This window comes from Patiria miniata, unplaced genomic scaffold (assembly GCF_015706575.1).
Source record: "Patiria miniata isolate m_02_andy unplaced genomic scaffold, ASM1570657v1 HiC_scaffold_9, whole genome shotgun sequence".
Lineage (NCBI taxonomy): Eukaryota > Metazoa > Echinodermata > Asteroidea > Valvatida > Asterinidae > Patiria > Patiria miniata.
Genome location: NW_024037076.1, coordinates 18,680,708 through 18,703,439, shown reverse-complemented (window position 1 = coordinate 18,703,439; position 22,732 = coordinate 18,680,708). Strand labels below are relative to the sequence as shown.

The window sequence follows — 22,732 nt, the reverse complement described above, 5'->3', positions numbered from 1 at the left end:
AACACAATCATCCCGAGGCGGCCAAAAACCATTCCCCGATTTACTCAAGACTTGCTTTTTGTGGCGATTCGGTATAAAAATCGGGAATGCGTGAACCTAGCATATAAGGATGATGTAGACTGAAAAAGCTTCTGTATCCATACTGTTGAGAATACTGTTCCGTCAAGTATGTTTCAGATACACATGTTTACATTGACCTTAAAAAAAACAGACAGACTACAATGCTGGGCCATCCATAAAATTTGATTGTGCAAATAGAGTGTAGCGTCTGGACGCGCTGCAGAAACACTGAGCTGAGCAAAGTTCGCTTGTCAACAAAACAGAAATGTGTTGGTAAGGTTGGTTTGAATGATATTCAGATTATAAAGATTGTGATAACTTTGTACACATATTGTTCGCGTGACACTGCATATTAAATACACTGTACTGGTACTTTTTAAATAGCAGCATTTTAGTGGCACATGACAAATGGGGCGTACACTGCCTGTAAGTGTAAGTGCCCGAAATGTTGGGAATGTTCATTTGAAAATGTCTGTGCTGCGTACAATTTATTGGGGAGGGGGGGGGGGGATTGTCAACACAGATACATTTTGTTAAGACAACATTCAAAGGTACCGGTAGCCACGAAAGTACCGGTAAACATGCACGTGTAATTGTTTTTTTTTCTGATTTGTTATTGAAAAACGGTTTTGATGGGAAAGAACCAGTCTCCTTTAGTTTGTACAATATAATGCTCTGAAATTTGAAGCACAATGAATGCCTACAAGAATGAGTACATGTGCATGTACACACATTCCATCTAAGCATCATGAAATAGAGTGGAATGTCGCTATATACCGGTACCAAACACCGCTATACCAAACATTCTGTTACCAAACATCATTCTTGCCTCCTTGGCTTCCGATTATTTTTTGAACAAAGCGTCCCAAACATTGTTGTTGAAAAATGTCAACAGAAGAGCGATAAGTGGCTATTACATTTACATTTGTATTTCCACAAGGAATAGAAGGGGAAAGCCACCCATTGCTGTTGGTAGTAAGCTAAAAAAAACTGTGTATTTACATAATTCAAGAGTCGGCACGTGTTCAAAGTCGTCTTTCAGTAACTACCAGGCGTGTAGGGTGAAGTTCTGAAGGGCGCTATTTATTGAAAAGTGAGTACCGGAGCACCAGCAGCTTCAAATCGCTATACTGAACGATCGCTATTACGAACAATTTCTGTGGATCCCGCGATGTTCGTTATAGCGGTGTTGCACTGTACCTGATGCATGTACATGTATAAATAGCAAAAATTAAAAACAAACAAACAAGCAAGGCAGTAAAATCTGAAGTCTTCGGCTGCATGCTCCTGTACTACATGTACATGTATACTGGTATGTACCGTACATGTAGACTCAGTCTCATAAAAGGTGTTTTTTTTGGTACCGGTATGTGAACACAGAGCTACTGATAGTGTATCATTGAGGAATTCCTTTGCAGATTTAATAATGCCCCATCATCTGCCAAATCATGTGAATCCTCTCCCTTGATACCCATAATAAACCGCAGTTAGCCAGGCAGCGTATAACCTCTTCACACCCAAGTGCCTCTCTGACACAGCGGGTGGTTGTCATGGTAACATTCTCGGCATTCTTCAGTGAATTATCATTAAAACAAGAGGGGGGAGTCTAGCGAGGGCTGTATCATGAGTAGCCCACTCATTAGTGGTGGAGCCAAGAAAGTAGCCACACCCTCTCTGTGGGTCATCCAAATTGAAAGCTGAGTAGTGTCGAGTCAACCTACATTGTAATTTATTTAAAGAAAACTTGCTACATGTGCATACATGCACATGCATACATGTACGGTATCCTTGTTTAATTAATGTGCAAAGTTGCATATTTCATTCTCAATAATATCCTGTACATATAATTGATGGATTAATTGGAATTAGTATTATGGACTATGCTGTGTAGTACGGTATTTCAATCACTTTGCTAAGCAGTGTATGTACATGTACACATGTATGTGGACATGTACATGTATGTCCTGCATGTTTACATGGGCATTTTGGTTAAATTGTAGGCTATTCCATTTTTGCATATATGCATACATGTACAAAATGTATGTACGGTATGTACCGGTGCAGTACATGTACATGTGTACCGGTACATGTATGTCATGGATGATCTACAATGTAGGTAAAAAAGTTGCTACCGTACGTAGCACTAATAGTGATAAAATGTATGGAACAAAATAAAGATACCGGTATGTAATATGCATGTACATGTACATTATGTTTGTAATATTATATACGCATCACTTAAATTGATGGACACATAATGTGAGGTGGTTTCTCTAATCTAGAGCAGTTGAATTTCTGGAACTGTACAATTGTGTGCCAGATGGACACTGGTGCAGTATGCAGATACTGGTACGTGATGTGTAACAATAGTGCTGTACATGTACATGTACATGAACCTCGTACATGTACATGTTATTTGTTGTGATCGGAATTTGAAAATTGCAAAAAAAAACCCCGAAAATGCAGGAACGTAATCCAAAGGCACAGTACAAGTACTACATGTACATGTACTAGTTCCTGCTCGAGAAGATTCCTCATTTCATTCTGCATGTTCAGTATGTATTGAATAATTTGAGGCTATTGTCCACTGGCCTGGGGTGATCCTAACCTGGCTTAAGTCTCGTTCTTTGATATTATAAAGAAGCTTATAGAACCCATAGAAGCCGGCGTCTTTGTGGGACCCTTGCAATGTTTTCCCTTGGCCTGCCAGACTCCCAGGTGGTATTTATATTCTAATGAGGTTGCACAATTGCTGGCAGCTACATTGTACTTGTACGGGTACTTGTAGTTGTTTGCTATCTTTTTTCTGCCTTCTATCAACCCTCATGGGCCTGGCTTCAAATGTAAGTTTTTTTAAGGCTTTTGAAACGGGATATTAAATGTGAAATCTAAAAAAATATGAAGTTTGATGAAGATGATTGTACTACATGTACAAAATATGAAAAATATATGAGACTCTGCAATGTAGATATTAAAGTAATTACATTTGTAATTACTGTGATGTACATGTATGCATACATGTACATGTACATGTGTACGTTCATGTAATGTACACATGAATAATGGCATAGGCCTATTAACCCAAAAATAGCCTATCAAATTATTATCAAAAAGCTTAGATTAAAGATTGTACTGGCACTAAACGCCTCATCAAATTACTCTGTCTGGCTTGCTGTCATTCAGAAGAAATTTGCCAATTTTTTTGGGGGGGGGAAAGAGTTACATGTACATAGATGAAACTGAGTTTCATGATCAAAAGTTGTGCGTGGTTTTTCTCCTGTTTTCTCTGTTTCAGTGTTTAAAAATCCACTGAACCGAAACTTCAACAGGTTAGGTTTTGGACATTCCTCTTAGGATTTTGAGGTAGCGTTGTTATTTGAAAGGATCAAAATGTGTGAAAAGCAAATGATCCGATTTGCCTTAAAATAAGCATTTAGTTTGAAGTTACACAATTTGTGAATGCATATTGTTTGTACTGAGGCACTAAAAATGTTGTCACAAAAAATTATAAAATTAACCAGTGCCAATTTGTGCATGTTCTGAGAATTTTTTTTCTTTTTCATAATTTAATTATACTTTTGTTGGTCATTTGATTTTACAATATGGTAGAATCTTCTGACTATATCAGAATATTGTTGAACTGAGTGTACATGTATACAAAAACAAATTTACATGTACTTGTAAGTTGTATCAACTGTGTATCATGTTCCTATTATTTTTCTAAATAGTGCTGTTTAGAAAAAACAAGTATGTCAAACATGTCAGTGTCCCAGTACCTGGCCGATCTGCAAAAACATCAGCTGATGTGTCAGATTATGCCCCGAAACATTTGTTGGCCCGTTTGACAGATTTGTGATCCATTGACCTGACCTTGGGTGACCTGCATTGACCTGGAGTCATTTGACTTGCCACATATACACCATACAGAACCCTGAACTCTACTCTAGTTTGAAGCTCTTAAGTGTCTTTGGCATTGTGTGTCAAAAGGTTCATAAATCACCTCTCAATTTTGGAAGAGACAATCGTTGCAGGCTTCACCTCTTTCTTTCTTTTTGTCAAGGGAGCCTCTGGACCCTGGAATTTCTTTCTTTGCCCCCACATGATTCGTGGCTTATAATATGATTTGGGTAAAAATCCGGCCCTATCTATCATACCGGTACATTACTGATGCCAAGTCCTTGAAAACATGGCAAATGTACACAATTAAAAATGACAGTTCAGTTACGAAACGTACAATAATGTAACCCAAATCTGGGAATGGGCAATTCCACGGTTACTCACGTTACATTTTTGATGTACTTTTGAGTTTTCTTTGGGCTGTAATTACCTTACTGAAAAGGTTTGATAACTGTTATCCCCATGGTAGATAGAGTAGACCTAGACCTACCTAAGCACTAAAGATGACATCCAGAAAAATGTGTAATGTATGATAAACGAGACACACAAAATCGGTTACTCTAGTTACATTTTCATAACGTGAGTAACCGATTTTGCGTGTCTTGTTTACCATACATTACACATTTTTCTGGATGTCATCTTTGGTGCTTAGGTAGGTCTAGGTCTACTCTATCTACCATGGGGATAACAGTTATTAAACCTTTTCAGTAAGGTAATTACAGCCCAAGGAAACCCAAAAGTACATCAAAATGTAACGTGAGTAACCGTGGAATTGCCCGCATACTTAAAATGGACATGTGTATGCTCATGGCATGCTTCAACGTACACTGTACATGTGCGGTGTATGCATGATTACATAGGATACACAAGTACATAGGATCATTAGCTTTTTGTGTAATTTTTTTTTCCCCGTTTGAAGCAACACATATTGCTCAACCAACCTGTTGGAGTTTCGGCTCGGTGGATTCCATATATTTTTAGAAAACAGGGAAAACTTATACACATTTTTTAGGGTCTTTTAACAGGTTGCTAAAGCGGGCGCCCTATTTTGAAACCACCTTCATAGTTTTGTTTTCTGATTGATATCAATTTTTTGGCGGAATAATTTAACGGGGTATTTGGTATCAGTCCTATCACTTTGACCAAGGTTTCTGTTACCAAATTTGTCTATGTGATTGCAAGTGATCCCTGACGTGCCTTTAAAATATCTCTTTTGACAATTGTTGATTCAACTTACATACTGTATAAATATTACTAATTTTTCTCTTTTTCTATGTTTAGCCTCCCAGTGAGCCTACATGGGAATGGCAATATGGACATGTCCGACTTGAAAAGGTAAATATCCTCTATTGTGTTCAAATGTTCCATTTATCATTGACCCTGAATTATAAGGAACGAAGCAGGTAGGACTTGCACATTGTCAAAAAATTCTCCATAAAGGTTCTAGAGTTACAAATCCAACAACATCTTACAAAACCTGTTGTCAGATATTGGCCAATTTTCAGTGATATGTGTTATTCGACTTTAGCATGGTGCTATCTTGTGGAAACCAGGTTGGGGGACCCGCGATCGTAGTTCTTAAATGACTCCCATAAGAAAGCAGGAGTATTCAGTGTTGTAGTCCAGTCCATCACAAGTTCTCCCAAGTCCAGCACAAGTTCTCCCAAATCCATCACAAGTTCTCCAAAGTCCATCACAAGTTCTCCCAAATCCTTTACAAGTTCTTCCAAATCCATCACAAGTTCTCCCAAATCCATCACAAGTTCTCCAAGTCCATCACAAGTTCTCCCAAGTCCATCACAAGTTCTCCCAAATCCATCACAAGTTCTCCCAAATCCATCACAAGTTCTGCCAAATCCATCACAAGTTCTCCCAAATCCATCACAAGTTCTCCCAAATCCGTCACAAGTTCTCCAGCCTCAATGCAAGTCGCAAGCTATTCCAATGAATTGTGACAATTAAGCATTCCTTTGTTGTTTGTTCACCCCCTGTTACTTGTGAAAGGACTAGTGATTTACTAATGGAAAGACTTGCGATGGACTTGATTGACTCGATTCTAACACTGGGTTTTTTTTACGTCTCATGTCTCTTAGGCAACAAGAAACAACTGTTTGCAAATATGGAAATACATTGTAAGCAAATGTGTACATTTTGGTTTTTATTTGATGGTTTTTCCCCTTTACAGAGACCAAACTGTGGTTTTGGACTGGCAGTCATCGGCGGCATCGACAAACCCACGCCTGCTGGGGAGACCGCCATCATAGTCTCGGACATCCTGCCCAACGGGCCTGCTGACGATAGACTCAAGTAAGTTACACTCCCAGTGAGGGTGAAATTGCGGACTCTGTACTTGAAAAAATAGATGGCACATTCATGACAGCTCTGTATGCCTGACACACAATGCCAGCGCACACATTTGAGCTCATATTGCACAAATGTCGCACAGTTAATTTTCATCGGCACGTGCAGAAACCTGTTGTAGCGTCTCTGCATGGCTGTACAATGGCAGTGTAGTCTAGTGTCCCATCTGGCTCTCTCTTATGTAACTGTTGAGTTTCATAATGGTTACGGTGCCAGACTACATGTGCAATGGTTGAATTGTTTTGAACCATGACAGGTATCACTGGGTTTGTGTTCTTGGGCAAGACACTTTACTACGATTACCTCTCTCGACCCCAAAGTGTAAAGGGTACCTGTGAGGATGAAGACCAGATTGCGCTGCTCTCGAGCTGCTGCAAAGAAAAAAATGGTCTCATGGCCTGATGAACAGGGGTAATAATTTTGCAGCAGTGTTATACTTTGGTAGAAAATGATTTACAAAAATGTATAATCATTAGAACTCGACATACATGTACAACTGAACAAAACCAGATATGCTCAATCTGAACGACGTGAATGTGAGTTTCCTTTTGAAAGAATTGTTTACCCTTTTGTGAAATAAAAATGATGTTCCTCCGAAGTGGACGGCAACATTTGATATTTCATTGGCTTATGATAAGGTACATGCATAAAAGATATTTTTATTTTTACATGTGAACATACACTTTCTTTAGTTATACAGAAATAACTATTTGAATTCCCAATTTTTTTTTTTAGATGAGAGAGGGTTTGAAGAAAGACCGAAAAAGGTCTCATACCGGTACCCTCTTAAAAAAAAACTGCAATAAAAATTCCTGAAGGGGTCAAAGCATGTGATGTTTTTTAAATCAAATCAGTACGTGTCGGCTTTCTGGAGTGGTGCCTGTGGAGAAAACTAGAGTGGTGCCTGTGGAGAAAAAACGTCTGGTTTCTTTTATTCATATTCTCAAAGGGCCCAGTGTTGACAACTGCAGTTCTTTCTGCAATCATTACAAATTGTGTCAAAAAGCCACATATTTATAGACTGAATCTGTTCTGTACAGTATTCCCTAGGTAGCAGGTACCAGTTTAGGGGTGATGATGTGACCAAGTTAATGTCAAGTCCATGCATGCCGTCACATGTCAATCACATCAACCACAAGTCAAGTTGCGCGAGCTGTTCATACAAGCATATAAAAATGTAACAAAAGGCATTCCTTTGTCATTGTTTGTCCCTGGATTCTTGTGACCTGGATTGACCCTGATTGACCTTGATTGACCCTGATTGACCTTGTGATAGTAGACTCTACTACTGGTACAACTCTGGGATATGAGTCTAATGATTTCTGTTCTACATTTGCGGAGGTTTTTGATGTGTTCAAGATCATGTTTCATTCTTGACCATGTTTCATTCTCTTCTTTTGCATTTGTATTTTTGTTTTTTAAAGATATTAGAATCTATATTTTAATTCTTTCTTGACCATTTTTTGAATCGGAAAGTGAAGTCATGAAAGTTTCTGTTTTTTGGAGTTGAAAAAAATAACTAAATATTTGACATACCGGTATGCATGTAATCCCATAAGCTGGCAAAATATCAAACAAGTGTTTTTCGTGTTTCCTTTTGGTGTCCTTAAGTAGAGGGTTTGGGAATTCCAGCTGTGAGGGGAAGATTGACAAAGTCAAAAAGAAGTGAAATTTAGTGAAGTGAAGTGGACGGTCCTTTCAGTAACGTTGTTAGTCCACCAAATCCCAGATGGAATGGTTTTGAACTCTGTTTTACACATGTAAGTATGTTCCATCTCGGGTGATATTATATCACCTAATAATAATGATGTTTGGTGGATTTCCTTTCCCCACTTTTCATCAACACAGAAAAAATGACAGACTGTTGAGAGTCAACGGCATCAACATGGACAGCGTGGACCATGCCGTGGCAGTAGGGGCACTGAGAAGCGCTGGTAGCACCGTGGACATTGTAAGTACTCTGTGCCATCCCTAGTCGTATCCCCTATATTCACTGCAACCCCTCCCACCCTACCCGCACCCTTAACAACCCCCACCCCTGCCCCCCCCCCCCACCCCCCCCCCACCCCAACCCCCCATCCTCCCTTCCCTTCACACAATGACCGACCACTCTGCAAACAGAAAATAAGCTTATCCAACTGCAATTGTTAAGGTGTATCTTGCTATTTTCTGTGTGGAAGGACGCTGTTCAAGAACCACCGACGATGCATTGCAAGCCTCATTGAAATTGAAGTTGTTCTCAATCATCGCTAATACCTTTTAGAAAGGCATTATGCGAGAACATCATGAATATATGCATCCGTGGCAATGCCGTTTTGGTGATTTTCAATTAGTTATGGACCTTTCTGTGTCAAGCATACTTTAAGGATCGGCGATAGTCTGCGTTGCACTGTTATTTCACAGAAAAAAGAACCCTAGTATCACCACAGGTGCCCTAATTATGGCAAAACTGACAAGGAGTTGTCACTTTGTACAAAACGAACACAGTTTGGCAAATGTCCACAAACAATGCCAACTTTTCCCCATGTTTCACTCTGAAAATAAAGGAAAAATAAAACAGCCAAAAACGGCCATCACTGTGTATGGTGACAAACTATGTTGTAAAATGCGCCTATTTGACAGAGTGTCGATGCTATAAGTTGGACTGTTATGAAATCTGGTCTCTTATACCTTATATGGATTCTAACCCTCATATCTGACCTGTCACTTTCCCAATTATCTTCACTATAGGCATGCACAATACAACCAAGGAGTCCATATTTCATAGAGTCCAATTTTCACACTACACCATTCAAGGGCTCCTGGTTAAGTGGAGGAAAATTGAACAACTCCCCCCCCCCCCCCCAAGCAAATAAAAAGTTGAGATAACTTTTCTCTTTTGACCCTGCAGGATTACAGACGGAAGATACAGAGAATGCAGCCCACTAGTAACACAAGTACGCTGTCGGGCTACGGCCAACAGCAGTACAACAACCGCGACTACAACCGGGACCCCTACCAGAAGCCCGGAGTCCAGTCCACATCCATCGACGGGCCCTACACCCCTTCCGTCAGCCAGACCACCCAGTCCAAGCCCCCGACCAGCTGGTCCGGCTCGCAGCGCTCCCTGACCCCCTCGCAGGGCAGTCGCACCAGGGAGACGGTCGTGCTGACCAAGAGTCGCAACGAGGGCTTCGGGATGCAGCTGGGCTGGAAGCTGTTTGTGCAGGGGCTGAGCGAGTACGGCGTGGCGGCCAATCAGGGGCTCGGCAAGGGAGACACTATCGTTAAGGTGAGCGACGATCACCCTTTATCCCTAAACCCTGCTAAATGCAACAGAAAGCAACAAAAGGTAAAAAGTTGTTGCATATTGTTGCATTAAGCAGCCAAGTCCCCGTGCTTTGTTTCATCTTGTTTCATTTAGCAGGGTAACTGCTCATAGTGCCAAGGCGATACAATTATCCACTGTTGTAGTTTGTTGCATTTAACAGGGTAACTGCTTGGTGCCAAGGTGTGTGTACTGGATTCACTGCACAATGCAACATAATCCACTGTTGCAGTTTGTTGCAAAAGCAAGGTTCTCATGTGAATTGAGTTGGATATTGTCGCATTTAGCAGGGTACCTGAAGAATAGCCCATGGGGGATAGGGTTCAGAAATCCAACCCCAACCCCAAAACAACAAAAACATCAAAGGGAAAGTCACTAGAAATTTAACCATTCACTTGTTAAAGTCATCAAGTGGATTTGAATCCAATTACCTTTTTGAAATTAACGTCTTATTGATACCTGTATAAGTGGGTATCATGGATTACTTCTGAAAACAACAACATTCTAAGATTAATTCTCGTCCATCTTTTACAAAGAATTCTCATTCAGACAGAGCCTTAAGGGACACCTGTGCTTTACCTCATCTGTGAGATCAAAAATCAAAACTGGTTATAAATTTCCCGTCTGCAGATCAACAACTACCCGGTGGAAACCCTGAGCCTGGCCGACGCCAAACGCCTCATCCAGACCTCGGGCAACTCCCTCGACCTGGAGATCATCCGGGAGCCCCCGGCTGCCGAGTTCTCCACGCCGAAGTACGCCACGCGCAGCGTGGACCGTCTGGACCGCCTGTCCATCGGCGCGGGGAGCGAGGGAGTGATCCCCCAGCAGTCACAGCCACAGTTGCAGTCGCAGCCGAGGGGCGGCTACGGCCTGCCGGGGCAACAACAACAACAACTCGGGGCTGACGAGTGGGAGCTACCGCCCCTTCGCCGGAGTGAGAATGCGATGTTGAGCAGGGAGACGGATGACCCCCTGGCCCCGCCCAGACCGCCCCTACCTGGGGAGGAACGTGAACCAGGTACGTAGCAAAATATCTGTTTACTTTACTTCCAATTCATTCATAAATAAATAATGTAATAGTGTAATAATAAATAATGTAGGCAGCAAATACTTAACATGGTAACCTCAAATACGGAAAAAACAATATGCAAAACAAAATAAGTCAATTTTTGTTCACACTACTGCCAATAAGGCCTTCCAGAATAGTATATACATGTATTAAACCTTAACCTTCCATCTTTAATTTGTTATGAACTTGTTACATAACCCAAACATAAACAAACATGTTTAGAGTCACTGCACAGCAACATTTAATCGCATGGATTTCCTTTTTTGTATCATAAGTATGTCTTATTAATTAATGTTGATAAAGTGTACTGAATTAATTAATTAACCCTAACAGAACTCAACCCATCAAACCCCAACTGCATGTTTTGTTGGAATCTGTCGGGATGGGTACAGTACCCCTAAACTGACAGTCTTTTACATTAGGTTGGCACACCTCCAGAATCAAAGTCAGAAATATGTGTGTGCAGTTTCCCATACGGTGTTGGAATTTGCCAGGATGGGTATGGTTCCTAGTAAATCATGCTAGGGAGTTAGGGTTAATGTTGATTAAGTGTGATTTTTTTTTCCCGAGTGCCCACTCAGAAATTGGTCGCAAATATATTGTTTGAATATTTTGTAGCGTAGGAGGCTTGGTCGTTGTAGGAAACAGATGTACATATGTACCATCTTAAAAACAATTATGTACTTTTTTTTTTCCTCGTTGATTTTCAGAGAGGTTTAATTTGCCACCACCTCGGCCACCAAGCCCAGGCAAGCAAGAATTCATGGGGTGAGTAGATGAAAAACTTTGTGTTTATTCAGTTAGATGTGTGCAGAATCCCACATTAACCCACCTAGATCTTTCGAAATCCACTACGGTTAAACCTAACCATGCTCGCTAGCCTGGGTAGTCTTACTGAAGTGAGTACCCTAACAAACCGAGTCCATATCTTTCCTGTTTTGACCTCGCGTGATTATTATTCATGATCTCTCGCAAAAATGGACTGACTTAATTTCTGACCAATTAGATCCCTCGTTACGAAAACTGACCCAGAATTGACCTCTTACCAAATAAAAAATGGCAGTGTGCTGTGCCGTCCTGTAAAGTGCTCTCCTATTGGCTACAAAACTTGACTGGGTAATTCCAGACCTGAATATTCAGTGCGTAGGAAAACATCACAAAGTCTGCGCAGAGAATCTGGTGTGCTGATGATGAGTGCCAAAATAGTAAAGATTTCGACGGCTAGCAAGGATCCCTCAAAAATCGTGTAGGAAGTTTCTTGCAGGACTGTGGAAGATCACTGGCATGTTACATTTGGGGTTAATGCCTCGTGAAAGTTGCCTGTAAAGTGCAAAGAAAGGTCAGTGGTTTCCTGTGGTGGATTTTGGAAGATGCAGGAAGGTTTCGAGCAAACTTGCTGGTGGAGTTAGGGTAACGGCAGTCGTCCCCCGCGGTCAATGGTAGTCCACGGAAAGTGACTTTTTCCCCCATTAACCCTTACTCTCTGAGGGTAGTTTACTGCATGTCAGTTGGTTATGCCAATGCCCTCCAGCTGCAGTTATTTGGCAGATAACAAGTCTTAGCAGTGAAGGCTCCAATTGGCAGGAGTTGGAGGCCCTGGAGGGTGCCTGATACTGACCAGCTGGGGGCACTCACTTTGTTATCAGAGGACTCTCATTGTTCTCTGTGGCATGTATTGGAGTGCCTGTCCAGTTACCCTTGAAATGACATGGCAGATATTGGAGGGCCATGCAAAAAACATAGGAGATTTTCTTGAGGCACATATTGGCATGCGTTGGAGGGTCAAGTAGGGTAAGGGTTAAAGAGGGATGTTGGGGACAGAAGCAAATGTATTTTTCTGTGAGAAGTGTGGCATTAAGTTTTATTTGTCATCTGTTTGCAGTCGATTCTTTTTTTTTTTGGTGATTCTTTTTTCTTGGTGGTTTTTTTTTTTTACTTTGGGGGCTTGGGGGTGATTTGGGGGCTTTTGAGCACTAACAGTGAAGTATATCTAACTCTGGTGAAAAGTAAGGAGTGCAGCAGTGTTGATACAAGATTTATGTATGTCTGATTCATGAATGTAGAATCTAGAGAAATCTAAATCTGTTCATCTTCTTGAGAGATCACATTAACAATACCAATACATCAAGTACATGTACTTGTCCTTCAGTTCACTTGTACACATTTTCATATTTGCACTATACATGAACACCCAAACATTTTACATGTACCGGTTGCTACGTGTACATGGAATCTCTCTGAGGAATTGAATACAAAACGAGAGATCATAGTTTATTTGGTACATGTCCGTTTCACTCGCTACTTTAGCCTGTAGATTTCTCACACCACATGCATGGACATTTTTAGATACAGTACGCCATTCTAACACTTGTGGCTGGCCCAAGCCATATTCGTGGGCCAATTTGAATGTCAATTTCAGGGCTGATTTTGAAGTGAGCGAAGGTTCAAAGTTAACGGCAATGCAAAAGCGAAACCAATACGATAATAGAAAACATTCACTGGTCTGTTCGAAAAGTTGAATGCGTGCATGTGTGTCCCCCTGTGAACGTGCATATACAGTGCGAATTCTAACATTTTGCCATTATTGCTATTAAATGTTTTTTTTCCTTGACTTTTTTCCTGCATGATATACAAATTCATTAGAGGAATGACTTATTCAAACTTACTTCAGTAGCAATCGAGCAACTGTACACATAACTTAGTGCTTTGTTGAGGGTGTGAGAATATTCAGCTTTTTAGCACAGATGTGCTGTTAAGAATTCACATAAGTTTTTTCATTTTTCATCAAACATATTGAGAAATACTTATTTTTCATTATCAGTATGTTATTTGTTGTGTGCCATATTAAAACAAGTTGAGTAGTTAATTTGCAAAGGTCTGGGTGTATTAGGGTTCATTGGTAGCTTAAATGTAATAGTGTACTGGAGATTGGGAACCTGTTTGGAAGTTTTCTGGCTTTAACAAAGGGCTGAAAAATGGTGCGTTATTTAACATTGAAAGCTTACGCTTTGAGTAAACAGAAAGTGAAAGGGTTTTGGGATCATAAAGTAATTTCATGTCATGTACATGTAATTGTCATTGCAAAAAGGTTGAGCTGACCCACACGTTGTCGCAATGATGCGAGTTGTGCATTTTTGACCAACACATCTCAAGTTCCAAGACGTAAGGCCTTTTCACACTATCCTCTTGCCTACCCGTGTAGAAATCATCACGGGTCCACCGTAAGCAGGACCGGGACCCATCGCACACGGGTTGGCAAAGCATACCGTTCACACTCAACAAGGCTTTACCCGGGTAGAGTGCCGGGGATTCTTGCTAGAGTGACAGGTGGTCCCGGAATCTCCGTATGGGACGCGAGTCCAACACGGAGATTTTGAATAGTGTGAAAGGCCCTTATGATCATGCCTTGACATTGCTAGAAAAATTTATTGCACAACTTGCAAATGTGTGGCCAAGGTTTGTTGAGGCCCACAACCTTTTTGCACCGACAACGACGTCTCTAATCCATGGTCTCATTCTAACCCATCCTACACTACATCGGCATCTTCCCAGACGCTCCACCGCACTCTAACAACGTCAAGCATCGCTCGCTTCCGTCATGTCCGCAACACACACACGTAGAGGAAATCTAAACTCCCCCCTAACCAAAATATGAAATGAAAAAAAGGGGGAGTCTAAACCCAACGCATGGTCAGAACTGAATCATTAACCAACTTTACAGACGCTACGATCGAGACTACTGGTACTCTCCATCCTGAGGTTTGGCTCGGTTCTCTTCCAGGGGTCTGCTTCGCCTTTAAGATGAACAGGATCTCCTCGAGGATGTGAAGCAAAGTGCAAGACATTGAACCCTTACTGGATTTTTTTTTTTTGACTAGTGCCCAGTCTTAGTATGTTAAAGGGCCACGCTGTGGCATTGTGCACCAGTCATGTACATGGACAGCGTACAATGTATGAACCTGAGTAAGCAGTATGCACACGGATGTATTGTGTGCTATGTCAAAACAGTTTCTTTTAGACCTACCGGTATATAAAGAAATGGAAATCACTGATGATTTTCTGCAATTTTCGTTCTTGAAGGTCAAAGTGGCTTATGAAGTCAAAATTCAAAACTGTTCTTTTTTGGGGGGGGGGGGGGTTCTTTTACATACAAGTTGATGGCACATGACAAGAGTGGTTCCTGCATTGAGCTCATATTGAACAAGCACTGTATTGAGACTGGGGACTACCGTAGATCTTCGACTTGAGGGATGCAATGTTTCGCACTGTTAAATAGTCTACAGAAAGTGGTGCGGTCCTCCAGCATTTAGACAGTTTGTGTGCTTCTGAACTTGCAACATCTGATTTCAAGTAATCGGGATTGGTGATCAATTAAAAAAAAAAAAAGATCCAAGCCAGATTTAATAATTCCCTCCATGTAAATGAAAATTAATTAATTAATGTGAAAAGCCAGTTTCGGGGCCTAATAAGTGTTACTTTGAACAGTTTTAGTAACGTGTGTGAATGCAGTTTAGGGTGTGATACATTGTACATCCGCATGGGTGTACATGTCCATGTTACTACTGGTACATGCACTACCACTTTTGCCAAAATGAAAGAATTTAAGATAGATTAAATGTACATGTACATGTACACATAGTTTCATTTGAAATTGATGTCTTTGATGAAATAAAGTAATCCAATGGCAAGGTCACTTTTTCTTTTCCTTTTTTTTATTGAAATGTTTGCCCTCATGCCAGCATCACTTTAAAACTCTATTTTTTTTTTAATCACCTGATGTGTAAGAATTAAATTGAAATAACAGAATTAAACTGTGATTTGTGACTTATTCATTAACTTAAAGTTTGTGACTTTTATCAATTGTCTTAATCAAAAATATAATGTCTGCCAAGTAGGCAACTATTCTTTGCTGTATTTTGTAAATGTTGGCACAAGTCTTACCACATGTTCCTTCACTTACTTGTTGTCATGGTTACGCATTGATGGTTTTTCGTAGATCCTTTCCAGGGTTTTCGTGCTTGTTTTGATAAATATAGGTAGTTTACTGACTTATTTAACCAAAGACTAAGAAAAAAATGCTATGTACATTTGGCTCAAATTGATAATAATAAGCAACGACTACATGTATATTAAATGATGTATGCCATATAACTGATTTACCCAGTAATTTTGTAGGCAGTAAAAATTTCTAATATTTTTCCGTTTTTTGGAATGTTTGAAGAAATCAAGCTCACTGATGTGTATATTAGATCTGTCCTATTTATATTTACCCTAAATACTGTATTAGTGAGCTAGAATTTTTAAAAGTGTATCATAAGTACTAATTAAATTATTATGATAAATTTCTTCGAATTAACGTATCTATAGCTGCAGATGTCGTAAAGTGAATAACATGTAATTTTACCCAGTCATTAATCACATGTTTAAAGTTGGTAATTTCAGCCCCAAAAGACTAGTCCGAGTATCATCTATTGTTGTTGTTCAGCAGAACCCGCACGCTCCGCAACAATGTCTGATGTTATACCTGTGCATGCAAATTTTATGCGACCCTGCGCGCCAGCCAATTGGAGTCCACTTTAGAACTTGTGACGTGATTTCTAGCAGAAATTGGGCATAAGCCTTTGATTAGTCAGATTTGCTGCCATGTTTTTGGAATACAACGGGTTACCGAAGACCTGATAGAAGGCGCCGCCGAATGGTCAGAATCTCGAGCTCAAGTTGCAGTGTTTGAAAAATCTGCACGCATCTCAAAAGACGTGTTTTGTCATCTTATATTGCCGACTATTTTTTGTTCCAATCTAATTAACTTAAATAAACTTCTTTGCCTTTTTAATACTTTACATAAGAATAACATTAATTTGTGTAATTAAGTTGTCTTTTTAAAATGCTAACATTTCGCAAGAAATTGATTTAGTTTTTATTTATCGAAGTCGTACATATTAATCCGTGTAAGCGTTGCCTTGTGCATGTAGTTTTCTACATAGAAAATGAAGTGTAGGCTTTCAAGTTTTCTAGAAATTTAGCCAGTGTATTCATAACACTGCTGGTTTTTTTTTTTTTTTAATTCAAACCAACTCCTTCCCAAAAACTTGACATGTATAATGCTTTATCAAGGCTTTGTTATCATTATGTAATATGCTGCTTCACCTTAATTTGCTATTATTTGGACAAAATCATCTACCTTACATGTAATAAATGATTAATTGATTATTCAAAATTGACATCTGGTTGGAGTTGAATGTCCTTATTTGTCTGTCTTTTGTTTACATTGTTTAAGTGTGTCTGTAACCGGTTAAGGGCAAATGCAGCGTAACAGATGTAGAGGTCAAAAGGTGAACGTCTTAGGTCAAATGTCACAAAAACTCTGTCTTTTTTGCAAAATTGACACTAATACATAATTGTCAGTTGATGAATTTACTGTTTGAGCATCAAGAGAACACGTGACCAGCATTTGCATACATCAATGTGAGGCTTGAGTTATTTATTTTAATTTGGTTAGCCCATTCAGTGGAATCCACTGGTCTCCCATGGGGCCCAGTAAAGAGAAGACAATGTGAAGAAATTACAGTTTGAGACGTGGGAGGACAACCCCAGAAGAATATTTTGAGGAAAACCCACGGAATCGGGCAGGGACTGAAAACCCAATCCACATAATGGCCCGGGCAGGAATCGAACCCGGGTCATAGCGGTGGAAGGCGAGGAAAGTACCGCTACGCCAACCTGACTCCCTGTGTTGCAACGCATATGCCCTGCAACTTGGTCACCCATGCAGATGTATGCAAATATAAGCTCCTACTCCAGATATTCTGGGTTTTTTACAATTTATGTACATGTACATGTATGATTGCTGACTGTATGAGTGGGCATCTGTTCAAATATGGCAAAATCTGCTGGTACTGTTTTGGGCATTTGGGATCTACGACTTGTCGAAATGTAAACAAAGATAGTTGTTAATAATAATGCAGAACATGTATGCAACAGGTTTCTTCATATCTCAAAAGGAAAGAAGCGTGGAAAAAAAACTTGCTTTTGAAAAATTTCTTTTACCAAGTGGGTTGTTTGAAAACACACATCATTTGTTTACCTGTGAAGGACGTTTTCAATTATCATTTACTAACACCTATTTACTAACATTGTGTAGTCGATTTGGTTTTTGTGTTTTACTTCTCATTTCATGCTTTGGAAATGTTCATGTTTTGCATTAAAATGATTTATTTTTTGTTAGAAAATTTGTGGAGAAATTTTAGCTGACGGAAAAAAAATGTGTACATGCATATTTTTCCGTGTTCAAAGTGTATGTTCTCAATAATTTTCCATTGAAATGCATAAATGACAGTCAAGAAAATTTGTGAACATTAATTTATTGTTCACCTAGGAATTGGGACAAAGAAACTTGGTAAAAAAAAGTAGTTGAAACTGCAAGCATTTTGATGCATGCATCTCCAAAATACAATAAAAAAAGAAAACAAAAGTCTTAAAAGGCTGTGTATTTTAAAAAGGCATTCAAATATAAGTCTCCAGAATATATGTTCTTTGTTCCGACTTGTGTACTTTTGTAAAATGTTTTCACCCAGAAATCATTCATCTTGTCACCATGCTAGTTGGGGGGTTGTCAAATTGTCCTACATTTTAGTTTTAGTCCACACTCGAAAAAAAAAAAAAAAGTATGTAAAACATGAGATTTTCACCAGCATGAAATTTACACCTTTCTATTAAAACGCTTTGCTTTCTTGAAACGCTTCCCAAAAAAGCAGAAAAAAAACCTAACTTTCTGTCGGTAAAACAGTGTGCTAAAACTGTTGGCATTACCTAAAACATTGAAATGCATCCAGTTTTTTTGGAAGACCAAAAACCTAAAAAGGCAAATTTCATGCTTGTGAGTTCTTCCTGCTTTGATACACTCACTTTATACCTAGATAGAAGAAGATGAACGAAAAAAACATTTAGGTGTGATAATTTCATGCTGTGGAAATTTCATGTTTTCTTCCCAGCATCTCGGAGGAGGTCGTGGAAGGAGAAGATAGGCTGATCTCCTTCCGGAAGGGGAAGAGCGTGGGTCTGCAGCTGGTCGGCGGCAACGACTCCGGCGTGTACGTTGCGCGCATCCAGCCCAACAGTAATGCCTCCATGGCGACCGGCCCCAACGGGGACAGGATTCGTGTTGGTGATCGCATTGTGGACGTAAGTTTCTGTGTTGTTGTTTATTCGTAATCCTAACAGTACCGGAATCCTTAAAAATTTACCAGGAGGTTGGGAGAATTTGAAAGGGTTGAGGAAGATGGGGCTCTAGCTACTATAACTTTACATGAGGCTATTTCCCTTGAGACTAAAAGTTCATATACAAAGTATAAACAATCTGTCCATTAGTTGGACAGTACAGAACGGGCTTGGCAGCATCAACATAGGAAAGAAGACCCTGTTGAGCTTGAAGGTGGTGGATTTTGGAGGGTTAAGAATTTTTTTCGGCAAATCTACCTTAACCCTTACCCTGCTCAATCCAACGGAATCCAACTGTCTGTTTTACATACCCGCTGGGTCCCGTTAGATTGAGCAGTAAACCCCAGGTATATATTCCTGTTGAAATCTGTTAGATTCAGCAGGTAATGGAAAACATTCAGTGTCAGATTCTGTTGGGTACTGGTAAATAACGCCAAGTTGGACTCTGTTGGACCCAGCAGCAAACAGAAACATAAGGCAGAGTTGGAATGAGCATGCCAGTCATTTTATATGTTCAAGCACCCAACAACTTGGCAAGTTGGGTTGTGTTGGATTGTGTTTGAATGAGCAGGAAACTCAGTAACCGTCGGACTCTGTTGGATTTACCAGGGTAGTCCTGGGGACAACTAGGGGGTTAGGGTTAAGAGTTAGGATTAATATTACAGACTTGTCTTCAGGCAATTCAGATTAGCATAGCAAAGTTTAAATAGGATTTTGTCAATTTGTTTTCATTTTGTTGCAAAATATGGGTTTGGGCATCTGAATGTGTCTGTTTTCACTTATACTTGAAAATAACAAGACAGGATGCCTAGAATTTTCACAATGGGTGTGGAACAGGAAAGAATGTTGCAACCTTACGCTGCTTTTTTCTTCACATACCAGTATCATCTCAATGAAGGTCAGTCATTGCAAAAATGATGATAAGACATGAATCTGGGACTGAGAAACATTTCCAGTTTTGTTAGGAAATACTTGGAAAATTTTCTTGACTCTCCATAGACTTTGTACACAACTGCTGAAGTGGCATCAGGTTGCAACATTCTTTCCATGGAAAAGAATCCCTGCGGCTAAGATCCTCGGTCAGAGTTTTTGTTTGAACACAGTGTCATTGATTATTAAAGCAGTATGGGGTTAAGGCAAGGGAAAATCTAATGGAAACCATGTTTAAACTGTTTTGGCATACCCTGGGTAAAGAAATGATATAAATAAGTAAAATAAATAGATTCATTGAGATGCTTGGAAATGAAGCAAATGTCGCAACAACTTCTGGTATCATGTACATGTGGGTCATTCTATAAATTAATGGCCCAAAGTGTGACATTTTTCCTGTCTCACTTACCTAGGTAATTTGCCATTCAAATGTCATAAAGAATGACTTCAAATGATTGTCGGGAAGGGAGTTTGCTATTCGTAACCCTAACTCCCTAGCATGATTTACTAGGAACCATACCCATCCTGGCAAATTCCATATGGGAAACTGCACACACACATATTTCTGACTTTGATTCTGGAGGTGTGCCAACCCAATGAAAAAGACTGTCAGTTTAGGGGTACTGTACCCATCCTGACAGATTCCAACAAAACATGCCGTTGGGGTTTGATGGGTTGAGTTCTGTTAATGGTTAAAAAGGAGTACAAATGTAACAGGGATAGGGGAAAAAAGTGGACCTCAAATTTATAGAGTGACCCATGTACCGGTAGGGACTGTTTCCCAAAGTGCTTACTGATTCCAAAACCCTAAATCGACTGAAGATCACATTTTAGGCTGAAAACTCGTATCCTGCTGATTAGGGAGATTTCATGGGAATGTAGTTAATAGACCATTATGTTGCAGCCATCTTGATTTTTTCTATTCAAATCAACCTAACCAAAGCGAGGCTGGAAGGAAAAAAAGTCTGGTTCCTTTTTGCACAATAAACATTATCATTCAGTACTGTTATTGGATACAGGGAACAAGACTAAAATGGTGGCAGCATGATAAAGGTCTATGATGCTTGTAGACGGCAGCACTTTATGTACTATACTGTCTGGGGTGGTAGGCTTAGCTTTTTGGTCCCTGATCAATGTGGGGCGCGATTATGTTAGGATGAATGTTCAGGGTTTTGTGCTTAAATACGGTAGGTTGACACATGTACATGTACAAGTAGTGAGGGCACGGTACAATGTTCAGGTTTGCTTTACATAAAAGCTCTTGGCTCATTGCCAGACATTAATCTTGGCGTTTGCGAGGAAAATAAAATCAGCATTGTACCCACATAGAAGGGCCCCCAGGGAGAACAGGTAAAATGAAACTATAAATAAAGTAAAGAAAATAAAGAACGGCCATTGTTTGACCAGATTGTGTCTGGAATGTGTGCCACATGAAGAATGTGGATAAAGCAATGAACTATTGTTATCCGGAGAATAATACTAAAACATAACGCTACTCAGTGTTGTGTTGAAAGATGACAGATTGAGGTTGATTTATGTACAGGGTGAGTCAAAAAAGCGGAACCCAAACCCCATAAAATATATTTCATATTTAATAAGATATGTAGCCGCAAAAATAATAATGACTGGAAAGCCAATTTCGCAAGCTATTTTAGATGAAAAGATTACTGAAATTGCTCAATCTGTTCAAGGAATATCACCATTTAAACACAATGACCCTAAAACCTGTCTCGTCCAAAAACAGCAATTCATTGTGTGTTTTGACTGTTTGGAACAACAAAGAAAATGACACAGAATACTTGTTTCAACAACTGTCACCAACTGTACTACACAATATCTTTAATAACAACCCTGGTTAAGCAAACAATATGATTTATAAAATCTCCTTTTTTTTAAAGGACGGGCCTTCAAAGGGATTCCGTTGAATATTTTTAACGTTTAAACTGGGATTTTATTGCTAGTGATGATTGAAGACAATTGCGACGACGATTCTTGAAATCGCATTTTTTTTTGGACGAAACAGGTTTTAGGGTCATTGTGTTTAAATGGTGATATTTTCTCAATGGATTGACCAATTTCAGTCATTTTTTTCATCTAAAAGTACCTTATGAAATTGGCTTTCCAGTCATTATTATTGGGGGGTTACAGTGCGTGTGCCCTTGGGCAAGGCACTTTGTCACTCATTGCTTCTCCCCACCCAGGAGTAGATGGGTGCCTGTGAGGGCAGAGATGGTTAGTGTGTTTGATTTTAGCTGCTTTGCGCTGAAATGGCAGCATCGAGCTGTATACTCCCCAGGGAGCTGAGATGGTCTTTGGAATGTTTCATTGGCCCAATGAGCAGGGTGATAATGATGCAGCGCCTTAAGCACCAATACTGGTGGATATGTGCACTTTATAAATACACATTATTATTAGCATAATAGCAATGAAAGCATTGTTCACATGTGTGTTTTTGCAAGGGAGTCAGTACAAGGGAACATCTGGTTTCAAAAACATGGTGCATGTATGTAAACAAAGCCTGACATTGTATATCAGGTCTGTTGTTCTGTACTTTTATCTCATCTTATGTATCATCCCTTTTAGGTGAATGGAATCAACCTCCAGGGCAAGACCAAAGAGGACGTGATTCTTCTGCTGCTTGGTATCCATGGCGACGTGCATCTTGTTCTTCGTGAAAGCTCGGGTAAGTCTGTCCACACCACATCAAATTGGGAGAGTATTTTTTTAAGGTCAGTGTAAAAACACCTTGTCATTTTATGATTTTCAAACTAGAAAGAGTTGTGAGCCAAAATGCTGTGTCAAATATGTCTGTTTTTCATTTGGGAATGATTGAAAGCACAGGGGGGGGGGGTACTAGCACTGTAGGTATTACAGTGCTATCTTTAAAA

The 22,732-nt window shown here is 39.8% G+C and overlaps 1 protein-coding gene across 3 annotated transcripts in view; it reads left to right on the top strand.

Annotated features, from left to right (window-relative positions):
* Positions 1–22,732, top strand: part of LOC119720218 (tight junction protein ZO-2-like) — a 66,723-nt gene that overhangs the window by 22,744 nt on the left and 21,247 nt on the right. For 2 of the 3 annotated variants that reach the window (XM_038189821.1, XM_038189820.1), the window contains exons 4-11: positions 5,239–5,292; positions 6,143–6,264; positions 8,167–8,269; positions 9,209–9,589; positions 10,256–10,646; positions 11,408–11,465; positions 18,689–18,878; positions 22,428–22,527. In XM_038189821.1, the coding sequence (XP_038045749.1) occupies positions 5,239–5,292; positions 6,143–6,264; positions 8,167–8,269; positions 9,209–9,589; positions 10,256–10,646; positions 11,408–11,465; positions 18,689–18,878; positions 22,428–22,527 (1,399 nt within the window). Of the gene's footprint in view, positions 1–2,832; positions 2,904–5,238; positions 5,293–6,142; positions 6,265–8,166; positions 8,270–9,208; positions 9,590–10,255; positions 10,647–11,407; positions 11,466–18,688; positions 18,879–22,427; positions 22,528–22,732 lie in introns of those variants that run through there. The other variant, XM_038189822.1, reaches the window with a different exon arrangement.